This window comes from Dipodomys merriami, unplaced genomic scaffold (assembly GCF_024711535.1).
Source record: "Dipodomys merriami isolate MVZ:Mamm:240054 unplaced genomic scaffold, mDipMer1.0.p SCAF_33, whole genome shotgun sequence".
Classification (NCBI taxonomy): Eukaryota; Metazoa; Chordata; class Mammalia; order Rodentia; family Heteromyidae; genus Dipodomys; species Dipodomys merriami.
The window spans coordinates 2,052,953-2,071,243 of record NW_027204826.1 but is presented as its reverse complement, the minus strand read 5'-3'; the positions used below and the strand labels follow the sequence as shown (position 1 = coordinate 2,071,243).

The window sequence follows — 18,291 nt, the reverse complement described above, 5'->3', positions numbered from 1 at the left end:
GTGGCTCAAGTGGTAGAGTGCTAGCCTTGAGCTGAAGAGCTGAGGGACAGCGCCCAGGCCCAGAGTTCAGGCCCTCCGACTGGACCCAAAAAACAAAACAAACAAAAAAAACCCAGAAACTAACAATACCAGGAGAGAATGCTAAGTTTGAAATTCTGCAATGTATTGGAATGTCTGCTTTATCTGTCCCTAGTACCTAACATAAAAGGCATGCTACTTGATAAAAGTTGCTGAGTAAGTGACTGAAAATGAAAATGTTTGGCAGAAGTTGGCAGTGGAGACAGTAAATAGTAAATGGGACACAGAGCAATCTTTGTCACTGACAGTATCTAGTTTGGAAAGGAGTAAATATTTCAAAAGCAAGAGTAGTATGTGTATGTGTGTGAATATATTTATATATGTGTATGTGTGTATATATTTATATATGTGTATATATGTGTGTATGTATATAGGTATATATTTAGATATGTATGTATTTAGGTTTATATATGTATTTAGATATATTTATATATTTTGGTGTATACAAATGTTTAGGTTTATATATGCATATATATGTGTGTGTATGTATATGGATATGTATATATATATTTACATATGTCCACATCTGTATAAAATAGGATTCCCTTGGGAATAACATATTCATTTTGACCTTGAATGTATTTAGCAATTGTAACTTTACAATTTATTCCATTTTAGACTGGTAGGTGTTTTAGAAGTGTAAATTTAATTATTAATAATGCAAGAAATAATTAAGTGTGGCTTATATAGGTAAATTGTCTTCCACATCGTCATATTTCTAGTCAGAATTAGTTACTCCCCAGAAATACCCGTTCTGGGAGGAACACTAGACACTGTGCGGGCACCTGGTAACTTACAAAGCTTAGATGTTTGGGTGCCAGCTGGGGCTGGCAGGCTAGACACAAAGGTCCTGCGCTCTTCTTCCAGCCCATCCACATGCTCTGTGCTGTCTCTTTTGATAGTGGCCTCTGATACAACGTGCTGATCTGTTCAGAGAAGAAAGTACCAAACTCATTTCTTCAAAATCCTTGGAGAACCAGGGCAACTGTTTATAGGAACCCTTGTAAATCAAATTTAGGAGACATTTAAGCAGCTTGATCATTCAGAGGACATAAAAACCAGCCTATAACTTCCATTGAAAAAGCTTACCTTTGGTAGAAAAAACTATTTATCTTCTATTTCTTCCTTCCTCCATACTCAGTTCCTTTTTGATTCTATAGGATTAGTGATCCTGAACTGTGCTGGCTAGTTATGACACCTGCAGCACAGTCTACCCAAATCTCAATTCTGTGCACGGTAGCCCATCCTGCTTACCAGGATTACTCACTGAAGTTGAATTATTTATTTTTTTATGCCAGTCCTGAGGCTTGAACTCAGGGCCTTGGTGCTATCCCTAGGCTTCTTTTGCTCAAGACTAGCATTCTGCCACTTGACCCACACACAGTTCTACTTCTGGCTTTTTTTTTAGTAGTAGTTTTTATTGGAGATAAAAGTTTTATGGACTTTCCTGCCCAGGCTGGCTTCCAACCACAGTTCTCGAATCTCAAATCGCAAGATTCCAGAGTAGTGAAATGGTTTTTTAGAAGTGTTCTTCACTCGGCTTTATAAAAAAGAAGAATCCGGGTTCTCCCTCTCTTGCCCAGAACCTGTGGCTGATGCAGAATTCATTTGGTTTTTAGACACTTTGACAGTTCCTTGAGAATCATGGGGTTCTTTTTGTGCCTGATTTATCTATTGGAATTTTCAGCTATTTCCAGGAGGATATTCCAGACCTGGACTAGTTGTCTTATATGTAAATTAGAAGAGGGAGAGAAGAAGGGATGGGAGAGAAGACAGAGAGTAAAGGAGGGAGGGAGGGAGGGAGGGAGGGACAACTTTTTTCTTCCTCTCTTCCTCTAATCAGTAACCTAGACTGACTCTCCTACTTGGAAATACAGCTTTCAGCTAGCCAGCATTTGAATTGGTTCATGTTGGAACTTTATTCCCTTTTTCAGTGGCAGTACAGTAAGAAGCCTCCCATGTGGGTGTTCTGTTCTTGTCCTCTATGTGGTTTCTAGAACTGCTTTTAAAAGTGAAAAGCAGGTGCATCCACCCAGCTTTCAAGCCCATGGTGGCTGCTTAGGCTCACACAAGTTCCTCTGTAAAAACCTGCTCCTCACCCATTCCTCTGGCTTCATCTCTAGCATCTCCACTAACATCACATGCTATGTTCAGTGGCTTGGAGTGCCTTGAGTGGACCCCATACCTATGTCATGCCCTAGAATACACACACACGCACACGCACACACACTACCTCTTTACATAAACACACACACACCCTACCTCTTTACATATACACACACACACCCTACCTCTTTACATAAACATAAACACACACACACACACACACACACACACACTACCTCTTTACATAAACAAATATTGGATGCCCCCCCCCCAGTACTCAGGATCTCCGGCTTATTTTCACACTGAAGCTATACCCCCAAACCTTTTCAGATAGGGACTTGCATCTTTCCCAGCTTTGCCTTGGACTCTGATCCTCCTAACCTACGCCTCCTTTTTAACTGGGATCATAGGCATGCACCACCACCCCAGGCTTTCTTGCTGAGATGGGATTCCAAGCTAGCCTTGCATAGTGATCTCCCTAGCCCTCACATCCTAAGTTGCTGAAATGATAGATCTGAGCCACAAGCCTGGCCAGCTTCTTGTCCTTTGCGGCTCAACTTCATTTGTTTGTTTGCTTACTATTTAGTGATATTGAGGTTTGTACTCAGCTTTGCCTGAGGCTTGACTCATGTCTCCTACTTCAAGAAGTGTTCCCTACCATTCCTACAAGCTTCCCCCCAGCCAGACTGGGTACCACTTCAAGCCAGTTCTCGGGCTTGAATTCAGGGACTGGGCACTGTTCCTGAGTGTTTTTGCTCAAGGCTGCCACTATAGCACTTGAGCCACAGCTCCATCTCCAGTTTTTAGGTGGTTAATTGGAGATAAGAGTCTCACAGACTTTCCTACCCGGGCTGGCTTTGAACTGTGATTCTCAGATCTCAGCTTCCTGAGTAGCTAGGATTACAGGCATGAATCACCAGTGCCCAGCTACAAAGATCAATTTTTTTAGTGTAATTTATCTACTTAATATAAGAGTCTTAAAATGTGTATTTAAACTGCCAAAATTAGCCTGGCACCCATGGCTCATGCCTGTAATCCTAGCTACTCAGAGGCTGAGATCTGAGGATCGAGGTTCAAAGCCAGCCCAGGCAAGAAACTTCATGAGACTCTTATCTCCAATAAACCACTAGAAAACTGGAAGTGGCACTGTGGCTCAAGTGGTAGAGTGCTCACTTTGAGCTGAAGAACACAGGGCAACACCCATGCCCAGAGTTCAAGCCCCACAACTGAAAAAAAAAAATTAACTTCCAAAATTACTGTTTTCACTGTGTATTTAAAAAATACCCAAGAATCTGTCAAACATAAAAATATAAACTTGGCACACACTAGAGAGAGAGAGAGAACATGAATGAATTATATATTCCTTTTACATTCAAAATTATTTCACTTCATTGGTACATGTATAAACTCATGACAATGAGTTATAAAATATACTAAAACTAGAAATAGCATATACATTTCCAGTGTACCCAATGGCCACGTTCCTGCATTCCATGCACACCTTTCTCAAGTAGCATCCAATTTTCATGAATGAAATTAGATCATTTTCACGTTCCTTCTGAAGTCTTTAGATTCTCAGATTCTGTATTTTCCAATTTATTCTTGGCTGCTTAAGGACTGGTTCTGTCCGAAGCTTCCTCAGCCTTGCAGTTAGGGGTGATAGAGCCACCTCTCTGATCCGAGGTTTGTCATTCATTTTATCTATAATCTGTGGTTCATTTCCAACTCCTTTGGCATCTTAGTCACATTTTACTTCAGTTAAACAATTTTCAATTTTAGTGCCTGTTCTGCAGAGAAGACAGTGTTGGTGGTTAAAGGCTCACATTCCACAGGAAGCTACATCTGGGTTGGACCCACCCTACTCACATTGGAAGCCAGTCAGTTACCTTCTCTGGAGTGAGAGTTGTGTCAGCTCCACACTGTTGTGACATGGTCTGAGGCTCTCCTGCACAGATGCATTTGGAGGAGTGCGTGGAGATCCACGGGTGTGGATGGTTTTCTGGGCCGGGCAATGGGAAGCTGCAGGTGATAGGCAGCCCTACGTTCTGCCCTTCCACATGACAAAACATAAGGGGTGAGAAAAACAACTTGTTCGTGATGTAGTGGGAAGACAGCTCAGTCTTGAGGTAGGAGGAGAGAAGCTGAACTATTGGGTGAGCAGATAGACTAGAGAAGCAAGAACTCTGGGGGTGGGTAGGAAGTACTATTTCTTTGCTCAGGCTCTTCCTCACCTTTGATAGAAACAGCATAGGACACAGCTCCTCTGCACATAGCAGCCCGGAGTCACATGAGTCCACCTGTCCTCACAATGGCAGACGTCTTTGCTTTGGCACCTACATGGGTGTCTGGGCACCTGCTAGGGCTAGAGCTGGAGCCGGGGCCCAAGCTGGTGTGGTAGCTGGAGCTTGCAGCTTTGGGTTGGCACCATGGCTTGGCCTGGGTCTTGGCTTTTGCACGAGTGAGCCTGCAACCCTGGGCAGTGTGGGCACGAACACACTTCCAGGCTTGAGATGGGCAATGTAGGCAAGTGGCTGGAGCTTGTGGGTGGCCTGCTCTGGCATCTTGTTTGTTGCTGACTGCTTTGGCCTTCCTGAGGGTCTTGATGGCCGCAGCCTGCACGCTCATGGCCTTGCTTGCCTGTATCGTCTTAAAGCTCTTCTTGTTGTGCTTCTTTGCCAAACTTGGGGTCTTCTCCCTTAAAATGTTCATATCTTGCAATTGGGCTTTCTTGGTGCCATTTATGGAACTAGCTGTGCATGGTGTGGTTCTTGGATTTGGCCATATCTGAAATATCACCCATGGACCCTCTGCACCTAGGACCGGAAGGGGAGTGCTGTTTATTTGATGACAGGATTCTGAGTGCTGAGCTGGAGGACGGGAGGGTCAGCAAGCTGATGATTACTAATATTTACACAGCTTTGTTTATTTCGCCTCTCAGTGGCCACTTGAGATTGCCAAGGCCTCAAGGAGAGGCATAAATGCTCTGATGTTTTGCGCATCATAACTAGAAGAGCCAGAACTCAAATTGCAACAGAATTACCCTTGTGCCAAGACTATGAATAACACCTTCTTTGCCCCAGTGATCTCTCTGTGATTGGTCTGGGCTCCAACTAGAAGGAGAAGACTTGTTTTATGACCCTTTAAGTCACAGGGCTAGCAGCCCTGAATGGTCTGTCAGACCCCCTTCACCCTCCCCCCATGCCATACATTACCCCACCTCTCCCTGCCCTGATACTGCATTCCCTTTAATGCGTACAAGTTAATGTACAGGCTCTCTTGAGGATCTTTACATTTCTTTTCCACATTACTTCCCTATGTTATGGGCATATGAACTTGCAGGCTGACCTAAAGCAAAAATCAATTACTTCAAACTGAAATCCTTGTGTCAATATAAATTGATTATCATATTTCTCTTTCAGTAAAGTTGAGCGTGTCCTCTGCAACGAGATTTATATTTGCCCTTTTCATAAAGAGTTAAGATTCAGTCCCGGTCCTGTGTTTGTCTAGTGATTCCTCAGAGTTATTTTGTGTGGCCCAAATCAGCAGATTTGCAGCCATCTTAGGTCATCTTGAGTAAAGGTGTAAAGCTTTCATTCTCACTGGCTACAGGTGTAGCACAGAGGAGTTCTGAGGTTAGGATTCGGTGTTAACTTTTCAGGAAACATTTGTTCATGTTTGCTTCAGCAAAACCAAGAAGGAGGAGCATGTATTCTGGACCCACTGCTTAGCACAGATGAAGTTGTGGTCTGTAGTGTTCGACTGGAAACAGAAGTTGCCCATGTGTAATTCCTCCATGACCAAAGTAGGGATCACTTGAGTTCCTTGCAGGGCCCAGGCCCACCGAGCTGCTCACTGGACTGTCTTCCTTACCACATTTTGCAACAGAGATGTTGCACAGAGCACCTATTTTTTTTCAGCATTTTTGCCTCTTAGGTGTCTCTCATACCCTTTTTTGATAACAGAGAAGAGAAGGGCCTAACTCCAAAAGCCAACTCTAGATAATCCCTCTGATGGTGTGTGACGAGCCACCTCCCTCCTCTCCCGCCATCCTCTAGACTGAATTAAGCAGACACCATGCTTCCTTTCTCAAATCAGCTGGGCTGGATTTTCCGTGTGCTCTATCACAATTCCTTTAACCTAATTGCTTCTTGGAAGGAAAACAAAAGAAAAAGCTTGGAAAAAAAAAAACCCACCTTGCATGAAACGTTATCATGTGCATAAGCAGAGAAAGCTTCGGTAAAGATCGTTGAAGTGATCGTTGAAGTGATATCTTTGTGGAAGTTGGAATTAATATCCCAGAGATGATCTAGGCATCACTGAATTCCAGAAAGGAGAGGAGAGGGGAAGGGATAGGAGAGAAGAAGAGAGGAGGACAAGAAAAAAAGGAAAGGAGAAGAGAAAGGAAGGGAAGAAAGAAGGGAAAGAAGAGTAGGGAGGGGAAGGGAAAGGAAAAGAAGGGGAGGGGAAGGAAATGGGTTTATGAAGATTTCTCCAGCTAAGAAAGTATTGGGCTGTCTGGAATCTTCCAGTCCTGGCTGGCCTCCCCCTCACCCAGGGACTGCTTCCTACTGTGCTCCCATTTCCTGACAGTCTCAAGAACTGCACCCCCAGTTAAAAGAACACTCATATTTCAGCCCTACAGAATCTAGTTAGCTCTTTCATTTCCTTTTTTATTTACTTGCGATGGTAAAACTTACATTCCTGTACATTCTGGGAGTCTGGATTGCTTCAGGCCTTTTTTTTTTTGAAGCTGCCAGGGATTGCTAATTTAAGAGATGATTCCTCCTCCCATGCCAGTTTGCTTCAGAATAGGATCAAGCTAACAACAATGTGGTAATCCAGACAGAGGTAGAAAAACAGAAAATCCAAATAAAGGCCCGTAGTGTCTGTCAAGGGTATGGTACTGGTGTGCTTCCTTGATTTTGATAAGTTATATAACATGTTATCATAAAAGAAAGCGGAATCAAAGCCTGTAGAAACTATTCTTCCAAACTTTACATCAGTTTTGGTGTTTTGTTTTTTAATAATGTTGAGGCAAAGCCTCTTGTTATTTGGGGATAGTTAGTGATGTGTGTGCCAGAAGTCAAACACATGCCTATAGCCACACACTCAATTTTTCTACAACATTCTTATTAAAAACCCATCCCAGTTCAGAAGTCTGATAAACCTAGACCCAATTCCCAGCTCTGCCACTGGTACCTGTATAAATTTGAGCAATGAACAGATTCCTCTAAGATCACTTTTCTTTAGTCATCTAATGGGTTATCAGTTGCCAGCCACATGGTCTGCTGTCAAAATACTATTCTTGGTAGGCCTTTTTTACTTTCAAAAAAGTAAATTTTTTTGTCTACCAGTACTGTGACTTGAACTCAGGGCCTTAGCTTTTTCACTGAAGGCTACTACTCTACCATTTGGACTACAGCTCCAGCTTCATTTCCAACCTTTTGCTGGTTAATTGGAGATCAGGGTCTCACAGACTTTCCTGGGTGCGCTGGCTTCAAACCACCATCCTCAGATCTCAGCCTCCAGAGTAGCTAGGATTACAGGCGTGAGCCATCAGCGCCCAGCTTAGCATTAAGTCTCTCTCACTAGACCTTGAATGGTGGGCCCACTTCAGTGTTGCCACTTGCCAACTCTGGATAGCTTGAGGTACAGACATTAAAGTAACACTATTGCAGTAGTGTCAACTTTGTGGGATTGGGTAATGAACTCTACTGTCCTTGAGCCATTTGTCTTCATAACAGCTGAAAAAGACAAAGGAGCTGGGCGCCACTGGCTCACGCCTGTAATCCTACCTACTCAGGAAGCTGAGATCTGAGGATTGTGGTTCAAAGCCAGCCAGGAAAGTCTATGAGACTCTTATCTCCAGTCTATCACAGAAAAACCTTGAAGTGGCTCTGTGGCTCAATTGGTAGAGTTCTAGTGTTGAGCAAAAGGAGCCCAGGGACAACACCCAGACCCAAAGTTCAAGCCCCAGTACTGGCAAAAATAAAGGAGTCAGATGCCAGTGTCTCGCCTGTATTCCTAGCTACTCAGAAGGCTGAGATTTGAGGATCATGGTTCAAAGCCAGCCTGGGCAGAAAACTCCAAGTAACTCTTATCTCCAATTCACCACCTCAAAAAGCTGGAAAAGGTGCTGTGGCTTAAGTGGTAGAGCACTACTAGCCTTTATCAAAAGAAGCTCAAGAATAGTGCCTAGGCCCTGAGTTCAAGTTCAAAGACCAGCACAAAGAAAAAAGAAAAGAAAAGAAAAAACAGAGGGCACGGAGTTGGGGATTTAGCTCAGGGGAAGAACACTTCTTGGTAAGTGTGAGGCCCTGAGTTTGGTCCTCGGCTCTGGGGAAAAAAAAGAAAGAGCCGAGCACCGGTGGTTCACGCCTGTAATCCTAGCTACTCAGGAGGCTGAGACCTGAGAATTGTGGTTCAAAGCCAGCCCAGGCAGGAAAGTCTGTGAGACTCTTATCTCCAATAAACCACTAGAAAACTAGAAGTGGCGTTGGGGCTCAAGTGGTATAGAACGCTCGCTTTGTGCTGAAGAGCTGAGGGATAGCACCCAAGGCCAGAGTTCAAGCCCCACTACTGATAAGAAAGAAAGACAGGAAGAGCGACAGACAGAGAGAGAGAGAAGAAAAAAGAAAAGAAAGAAAGAAAACAGAGGGCACTAAAGTCTACTCTCCTCAACTTCTATTCTGCCCTCTCTCACAGTGCTGTTTCTTCTTAATCCAAATGGGTCAGAAATGGGCACAATTCATCTTCCCCTGGGAAAGCCTTCCTAAGGGTCTGCATGCTAGGGAGCATTCTCTAGTCTTGAGAAAGACATTCTTAGCCCCACTTGCCATATGCTGCACCCAAGCTTTCAGACTGCAGATTGTGATTAGCACTCAATTTGGCACCACATCTCCACAAATGATTATTTCATTCATGAGCTATCCTTGTCCCCAGAAACCTGATCTTTCACAGTTAGGGCTTACACCTGAGAACCTGAGTACAGACACTTACCGCAGGTGCTGGGACTACAAAGACCCCAGCAGTGCTGGTTTAGTGTATAAGAGGTAAGACAGAACGAGAGACTTCAGCTCATTACGTCTGCTTCTTTTAAGCTAATATTAATTAGTAAAGATAGCTGGGCATCGTAGCTTACACCTATAATCCTTGCTACTCAAGGAGGATGAGATCTGACCATCCTGGTTCAAAGCCATCTCAAATGGGATTTTCTGTAAAACTCTTATCTCCAATTAACCAAAACAGCCAGAAGTGGAGTTGTGGTTCTAGTGGTAGAGCACTAGCCTTCAGCACAGAAGCTCAGGGACAGCACCCAGGCCCTGAGTTCAAGCCCCAAGACCAGCTCCAGAAAAGCCCCCAAAGTAACATTAATAGTCAAGATAGTAAATGAGCAGGACAAATATCCTTCAAGTGTTAGGGAAGTTTTCCATATGGAGGAAGACAGTTGTAAAAAATAATAAAAATACTTTTTTTTGCTCTCAAATCCTCCATCTCTAAAATTGGGCAACTAAGTTCTAAATTGATGAGGTTGCCAAATCCGACTTGTCTTTCCTCTAAACAGGTGTCGCAGATGCTCAGAGCAAATCTAGGCTGTCCTGCTAATTGAACATGCAGACAGTTTTCCCCATCTGCCACCTCTGTCTAAAAAGCTAGGAAGGCCTTCCGTCCTCCAAGCTCACAAAGAACGTAATCACTGTCTACAGAGAAGTCAAGCACAAAGGCCACCAGCCTTCACAGGCCACCAAAGATTAACAGCTGCTCCTCCTCTGATTGGGAGAGGTAATAATGGTTACTCTAGTTAATGATTGGATGGATTTCCCGGCCATGTAATTCAGATCCAGGCTGTCTTTTTTTTTTTTTTTTCTGGCTTGGCCTTTAGCTGAGCTGGAGCTGCTAATCTCATTAGTCAGTTGTCAGTCTCACAATGGGAAAGAGCTGGGGACCTAGAGCTCTTAAGGTGTTACAACAGGTACATAAGAAAAGCCACACATTTCACACCCCCTAAAGTGGGGGGAGGCGGATTTTCCCAATTAAATCAGTTATCAAGTTCTTGATGAAACTTTTCCAGTTTCACATTCTGAGTGTTTGGAGAGGCAGTAAGTTTGTTTGTTTTGTGTTTATATTCTGGTCTCAGGGCTTAAGTTCAAAGACTGGGCACTGTCCCTTAACTTTGTTGCTCAAGGCTGACACTGGACCACTGGGCCACAGCTCCACTTCTGGCTTTTGGTGGTTAATTGAAGAGTAAGAGTCTATGGACTTGCCTGCTTAGACTAGCTTCAAACCATGATCCCCAAATCTTAGCCTCCTGAGTAGCTAGGATTACAGCCATAAGACACCCGGCTTGTTCATTGGTTTTTTGTGTTTGTTTTTAACGTGTGTGTGTGTGTGTGTGTGTGTGTGTGTGTGTGTGTTTGTGTGTGTGTGTGTGTGTTTGTGTGTGTGTGTGTGTGTGCGTGTGTTTGTGCGCATGTGCACGCACGCGCGTGCGCCAGTACTGAGGCTTGAACTCAAGGTCTGGCACTCTTGCTTGGCTTTTCTGCTCAAGGTTAAACTCTATAACATGACCCATAGCTCTACTTGTGACTTTTTACTCTCTGATTGGAGATCAGAGTCCCATGGATTGGAGATAAGAGGCTCATGGACTTTACAGCCTGGGTTGGCTTCGAACCATGATCCTCATAGCTCAGCCTCCTGAGTAGCTAGGATTACTGCGTGAGCAGTTTCAGACTGCTCTTTAGGAGCCTGCAAACAAGGGAGAATGGGGCTGAGAGGTAGGACAGAGCAGATGGGGTAGATAGGACTTAATGGTGGAACAGGGAAAAAGTTAGGGGGATAGTAAGCAATGTTTTCCCTAGCCGTGCTCTGGAGACGAGTGACCAGAAGGGGGCGTCTGCACCTCAGAGTCAGAAGGGTACATAATCAGAACCCCTCCCTTGACAACTGGAGAGATTTGTGAGATTTTTCTACTTCATCATTGGCGTTGCTAGTCTCTTTATTTTCTCGAAAAGCCTCAAGTGACACAACTTCAATTTTCAATAGTACATTAGAAAAAACAAAAATGGCTTTGTATGGTCTTTATCACCCTGAAATTGGCTGATTGTTGTCCTGCTCAATGTCTATTAGAGCCTGTGGCTGAAGTTTTTCAAGAGGTCACATCCGTGTTGTTGGCATAGCATAAAAGGTTGGAGTTGGGTGTATTTTTTAAGCATAGATGTATACATTAAACTGGCCTGCTCTTGCTCAGTCCTTTCTCTCTACTTGTGCAGTGTCAACCCAGCCTCCCCCCCTCCCCCCCCCCCCCCCCCCCCCCGCTTCACATGTCTACAGGATCAGCCAGTGGAGCTGTCCTGTTTCCCCAGGGACACCATCGAGCCATTGGTCCATTTGCTTAGCTTGGTTTGGAGTTTAGAGATATCATTATGTGAAGGTTCTACACTAAAATCAAATCTAAGAGTTTAGTTTTTTCCTAGTTAGCTTTTATTTTACTTTATCATCTGAATAATTTTTTTTTGCCAGTCCCGGGGCTTGAACTCAGGGCATGGGCACTGTCCCTGAGTTTCTTTTGCTCAAGGCTAGCACTCTACCACTTGAGCCACAGCACCACTTCTGGCTTTTTCTGTGTATGTGATGCTGAGGAATCAAACCCAGGGCTTCATAAATGCTAGGCAAGCACTCTACCACTAAGCCACCATCCCAGCCCATTAATAATTTTTTTGGGGGGGTGTTGGTCATAGGGCTTGAACTCAGGGGTCAGGCATTGTCCCTAAGCTCTTTTACTCAGGGCTTCCTGTGCTCTACCACTTTGAATCACAGCTCTACTTCTGTTTTTTTGAGTGGTTAATTGGAGATAAGAGTCTGATGGGGACTTTTCGGGCTTGCTTTGAACAGTGATCCTGAGATCTCAGCCTCCTGAGTAGCTAGGATCATATGCATGAGCCTCTGGCACTTGACATCATCTTAATATTTTAATCTGGTATAACTTATTTTTGTGCTAGTACTAGAGGTTGAACTCAGGGTCTTGTATAATTGCTTGGCTCTTTTCACTCAAGGTGGGTTCTCTACTACTTGAACCATACCTCCACTTCCAGCTCTTTACTGGGAGATTAGAGATCAGAATATCACAGACTTTTCTGCCTGGCTGGCTCTTAACTGATTCTCGGATCTCAACTTCCTGAATAGTTAGGATTACAGATACTAAGTAATAGTTTTGTTTTTTTAGGCCTCTCTTTAAATGTTTATTTTTAAGTAGTTCTACAGAGGGATTTCAATTCACTATGTCAGTTTATGAGTATGATGCATCATTATTGTCACCCCTTTTATCATTCTTCCCCATGTCTCCCAACCCCACTCATTCCTTCACTAGTGTAGGAAGATTCAAAGTGCTGGGCTCTAGTGTCTTACTATAATCCTGTCTACTCAGGAGACTGAGATCTGAGGATCTTGCTTCAAAGCCAGCCTGACTCTCACCTCCAGTGAAGCCAGAAGTGGAGGTGTGGGTCCAGTGGATAGAACACTCACCTTCAGCACAAACACTCAGTCCAGGATCTGTGGTCAAGCCTCAGGACAAGCACCAAAAAAAAAGAAAAAAGATTCAAGGCAAACATGTCCTTCAACTTGAAAAACAAACTTACTCTTTAGTCCTAAAGCTCAGTCCTAGTATGGGGGGAAAGGTATTCTCTGAAGTAAAGAATGGGTAATTTTCTCCTGGGATCACGCCAGAGGCATTATGAGCTGTGCTATAACAGTTTAGTCTCCTCAGACTGTATCCTTCAGCAGCCATTAATTGGTTTCCAACCACAATCCTCAGATCTCAGCCTCCTGAGTAGCTAGGATTATAGGCTAATTTTTTCTCATCAGGGTATTTATCATAAAGAAGGACAGCTTGTATATAGTGATCTGATTCATATTGGTCCCTTTCACTAAATTGTAAGTTTCATGAGGAGCAGGGCTTTGTCCTTTATGGTCACTACTGTTAACCTAAATTTCCTGCACAGAGAAAACAGCCAACAGATATTTGTAAGGTCACTGCATCTATTGAATGCTTCCTATTTGGTTATAATTTAGCTATTTTTTTTTTGGGGGGGGGGTCCGGTCATGGGGCCTGAACTCGGCCTGAGCGCTGTCCCTCAGCTCTTCAGCTCAAGGCTAGCACTCTACCACTTGAGCCACAGCGCCGCTTCCGGCTTTTTTCTTTTTGCTTATGTGGTGCTGAGGAATCGAACCCAGGGCCTTGAGCATGCAAGGCAAGCGCTCTACCACTGAGCCACCTTCCCAGCCCTTGGTTATAATTTTATGCCCGGGAGGGTGAACTCAGTTCTGTCCGTATTTCTGTCTAGAATGTAGCAGATCAGATGCATCCATTGAATGCTTCCTATTTGGTTATAATTTTATGCCTGGGAGGGTGAACTCAGTTCTGTCCGTATTTCTGTCTAGAATGTAGCAGATCAGATCGCATTTCACGCCGCTGGTGGATTAACTGCCCTGGAACACATTCTTCAAGCCCTTCTCCCTGCTACGAACGTGAACACGGTCTCACGAATTCCTCCCAAGTAAGTGTTGTGTTTTAATCTGTCTTTCACATCTCATTGGCGAGTCATTCCTGCCCTATGGTTTCCATATGGGGAAACCTCGAAAAAATGGAATGTGTGCTTACATTCCCTGTGGAGGAAAACGGAGGTGTTTGGCCTCACTTGCAAAATTCAAATGGAGCTTAAAAAGCCTTATTGGGAAATCTCTTTAGTCAGTGGCCTGCTGGAAAACAGAGAGAAGCTGGCAAATTTTTGGGCGGCTCTGCTTTTAGAATTGGAGTAGAAACCAAAAATCCAACCAGAGAGGAAGTAGAAAGACCCAAACTGTGAAATCGGAAGTCCACACACCTTCCTGAGCCAAAACTGCCGTAGAATGCAGGCCCAGCCAGATTGCTCAGACCCACATTGTACATGGGTCCCTAATGGTAAATCACTCCTAGGCATAGCATTCTATGCAGCATTTGGACCTCATCTCTGCTTTCTTTCCTGGGCTCTGAGGTCTTTCTTTAGTCCCTGAGCACCCGTTTCAGGAGTGTGATACTTTGCTGGTGGCATGAGTAGATATGTGGACATTTTGAGGAGACTTACCAAACGAGAAGTTTTTGAAAAGACTTACTAAGATGACCCAGGAAATGTTTTTACTCTTTAGTTAGCACAGCAGTAGGAATGTTTTATTCATCCATGAGTTTCTCCCCGCCCCCGGATGGTTTAGGGAAAGTAAAAAGAAAAGTAGCATCAGCTTTGGAGGCACGCAGTGCTGGGTTTGGGTTTTACCTAGCATCTCTGGTTGGGGAGAATCCATTCAAGCCCCTTCATCTCATGGCATCTGTTCCATCATTTGAAAAATGAGGTGATCACACTTCACAGTGCTATGTGGGAATCCACTGAAGTTTATTTGAATGCTCTTTGCAAGCCATACAGTGGTTTCCCCGGGTTCTCTTTAGATCATATAAACTTCTCTCCTTTTACCAAGACAGTTTAGTCTGCTTACGTGGTATCTCACCCAAATGCGTGGGGTACTTGGCCACTGACAGTGATGAAGGCACTTTGGTCCACTGATGAGGAGAGGTGCGGGGAGCTAGGTGTTCCCTAAGCCATCTTGTGCCTCATCCAGCAGCTGTGGAAGGCTCCAGGCTTTCCTAGCCAAAGTAGACTTGGTTTACGGTGTGTTGCTCAGTGTATAATCATCACCCACTGTATGCTAATTAATTGGCCAGGAAGGATAGGAGGATGAAGGAAGTAATGAAACACAAAATAAGTATTTTGCAATAAGAAAGGAGCTGCCATTTGGTTCTTTGGTACAGTGCTTTGATAACTTAGTTCATACCTTAGCCAGGTACCAGTGGCTCACACCTGTCATCCTATCTACTCAAGAGGCTGAGATCTGAGGCTCAGAGTTCAATGCCAGCCTGGACAGGAATATTCCCTGAGACTCTTCTCTCCAGTTGACAACCAAAAACCCAGAAACGGATATGTGGCTGAAGGAATAGTTGCTAGCCTTAAGCTTTTTCTTGCCAAGCGAGAGCAGGAGGCCCGGAGTTCAAGCCCCAGTCCTCACACCAAAAAATAGCTTGCAGCTGGGCGCTGGTGGCTCACGCCTGTCATCCTAGCTACTCAGGAGGCTGAGATCTGAGGATCGCGGTTCAAAGCCAGCCCGGGCAGGAAAGACTGTGAGACTCCTATCTCCAATAAACCACCAGAAAACCGGAAGTGGTAGCTCAAGTGGTAGAGCGCTTGCCTTGAGCTGAAGAGCTGAGGGACAGTGCCCAGGCCCAGAGTTCAAGCCCCACGACCGACCAAAAAAAAAAAAAATAGCTTGCAACATTAAATATCTGGTTCTTCCATTGTCCTTGACTTATGAATACAGAGGACATTCTTTTTTTTTTCAAGAGGGACATTCTTTAAGTTTGAAGACACTAACAAACGATCATCTACTTTCAAATATTAGAAGGCCATGGACAAGCTTCTTGCTAGTGGCTCACACCTGTCATCCTCGCTATGCAAGAGGTTGAGATCTGAGGATCATGGTTCAGAGCCAGCCTGAACAGAAAAATGTGCGAGACACTTACCTCCAATTAACTAGCAAAAAGCTGGAGGTGTGGCTCAAGAGGTAGAATGTGCCAGCCTTGAGCAAAAAAAGGCAAGAGAAAACTTGAGGTCTTAAGTTCAACATCCAGTACTAGCACACAGACACAGCCATGACAAGCAAGTTTTACTAGTCTAAGGTGAAGAAAATGCTAGAATATGCCATGCATTCTTTGGTACTTGTTTTCTGCACTAAGGGTTGAAAGGAGAATAACACAAGTCTTCCCAAAAACTAGATGAACCTGAAAAAAAACAAATTGGCCTGCCTTGTTTCAGAGCAACTTTCTTCAATGTGGAAAACAATGTGACAGGGCCCCCTAATTGAGAAAGCCTAGTCTGGGGTACCCCATCCTAACCTAGTGTTCTCAGTCATCACTTGAAGAGGAGTCACCAGTTTCATGAGCTTTCTCCTGGTTCCAACAAATACAAAAAGAATCCACTGAACATTGGAAAGGTTACAAAAACTTTAAATATTCAAAAGCAAGTGCCAGTCTTTGTTTAGTTATTTTATTTTTGTGTCCGTCTCAGGGGCTTGCACTCAGGGCCTGAGCGCTGTCCCCGAGGTTTTTTGTTCAAAGCTAGCGCATGCCCTCTCGAGCCACAGCTCCACTTCTAGCTTTTTGATAGTTCATTGGAGATAAGAGTCTCACAGACTTTTCCTGCCCGGGCTGGCTTTGAATCAGGATCCTCAGATCTCTGTCCTGAGTAGCTAGGATGACAGCCATGAGCCCCTGTCACCCAGTTGTTTCATACTTTTAACAGAAGCTACTGGAAGCTTTTCTCCACAAAAAGCCATTAGAGGGGTGTGAGCTATAGGCGCAGGGTGAGAGCTAAGGGACAGCTCAAGACCAAGGAGGGCATTTGGGAGGAAATAAAGAGAAGTTAAAAACAAGCCCACTAGAGCTAGGAAGGTGGCTCAGTGGTAGAGTGCTTGCCTAGCATGCCTGAGGCCCTGGGTTCGATTCCTCAGCACCACATAAGCAGAAAAAGCCAGAAGTGGCACTGTGGCTCAAGTGGTAGAGTGCTAGCTTTGAGCTGAAGAGCTGAGGGACAGCACCCAGGCCCAGAGTTCAGGCCCCATGACCGGACCCAAAAAAAAAAAAAAAAAAAAAAATCCCACCAACCCTTCCATGTCTCCAAGTTGGGGAATTCTTGTCCTTAGTGAGTTGGCAAAGCACTCTTAGAGCTTTACTTCTTTAGTGCTGAAAAGTAAGGCTGGCTGCTGACACGCAATTATGATCCTGGGGCTGTGCTCGGACAGGAAATCCTAACATCAGTGCTAAATGCTTTTCTCAGGAGGCAGTACTTAGTCAAAAGCCTAAGGTGAAATGAAGATACAAGTTCACAAGCCCTGCCACTGTGGCCAGCTGCTATTGACAGCAGAGGGCATTGATCTGGACTTAGGACTCTGGGATTCCTTTCCAACATGTGCTAACTTTGGCTTAGATCTTTCGTTGTTGTTGTTTGTGGGGGTTTTGGTGATACTTGGGTTTGCAGTCAGGCCTGTGTGTTAGGCCCAGTATGAGTTGAGACACCAGCACCTGGCTCTTGCACAGATCTCTTCAGGCTCTGTTCCTCAAAGGAGAGGCACAGGTAAGAACAATATGCTGTTGGCCAGAGTAACAGGTGTCTGGGCTACTGCCTAAGTTCGGTGTCAGGTGTCTTGAAATCCTCAGAGGACAAAGCCATAAAAGCAAAAAAGAAACAAACCTCCGGATTCATTTAAGATATGCATTTTTGTTAGTGTTAAAATTGAAATTGTGGTGGTGTACTGGGACTTGAACTCTTAGGGCATCCTAATCTTGGTTGGCAAGATTTTTACAAAGTTCAAAGCTAGAACTCTATCACTTGAGGCACATGTCCATTTCTGGCTCTTTGGTTGTCAATTGGAGATAAGGGATTTTCCCATCTGGGCTGGCTTTAAACTGGGATCTTCAGCTCTCCACCTCTTGAGAGGCTAGGATTACAGGCATGAGCCACTGCTACCCAGCTAAGATATGAATGATTAACAGTTACCAAAGAACTGTACCAGAGAAATGGCAGTTCCTTTCTTATTGCAAAATATTTCATTTTGTGTTTCATTCTTTCCTTAATCCTTCAGAAGTGGAGCTGTGGCTCAAGTGGTAGAGCACCAGTCTTGAGCACAAAAGCTCAGGTCCAATGGCCAGGCCCTGAGTTCAAATCTCAGTACTGGCAAAAAAAATACAATCCATTACTAAACAGTTGATTATTTATAAGTAAGATTATGTTAATAGAATTCTAAATATCTTCTTTCATATTAAGGTTTACTAAGAGGTTTACTAACTTTCTACCATCAACAATAAAAGGTTTTTTTTTAAGTTTTTCAAGCTAATTAGCCATAGTGATTGATAAATACTCTCCCTCATTGGGCATATTGAGGTATTTTGTTTATATCTCAAAGGACTTATGGAGATGGTTACAGTTGACAGCTGCTCTACCACTAATAAGATTAAAGTAAAGAAATTAGTTG

At 44.0% G+C, this 18,291-nt stretch overlaps 1 protein-coding gene across 2 annotated transcripts in view; it reads left to right on the top strand.

The window, feature by feature from the left end:
- The window catches only part of Scaper (S-phase cyclin A associated protein in the ER), a 213,885-nt gene that overhangs the window by 115,999 nt on the left and 79,595 nt on the right, over positions 1 to 18,291 (top strand). For both annotated transcript variants that reach the window (XM_070042817.1, XM_070042816.1), the window contains exon 24: positions 13,621 to 13,736. In XM_070042817.1, coding sequence (XP_069898918.1) covers positions 13,621 to 13,736 — 116 coding nt within the window. The remainder of the gene's footprint in view (positions 1 to 13,620; positions 13,737 to 18,291) is intronic.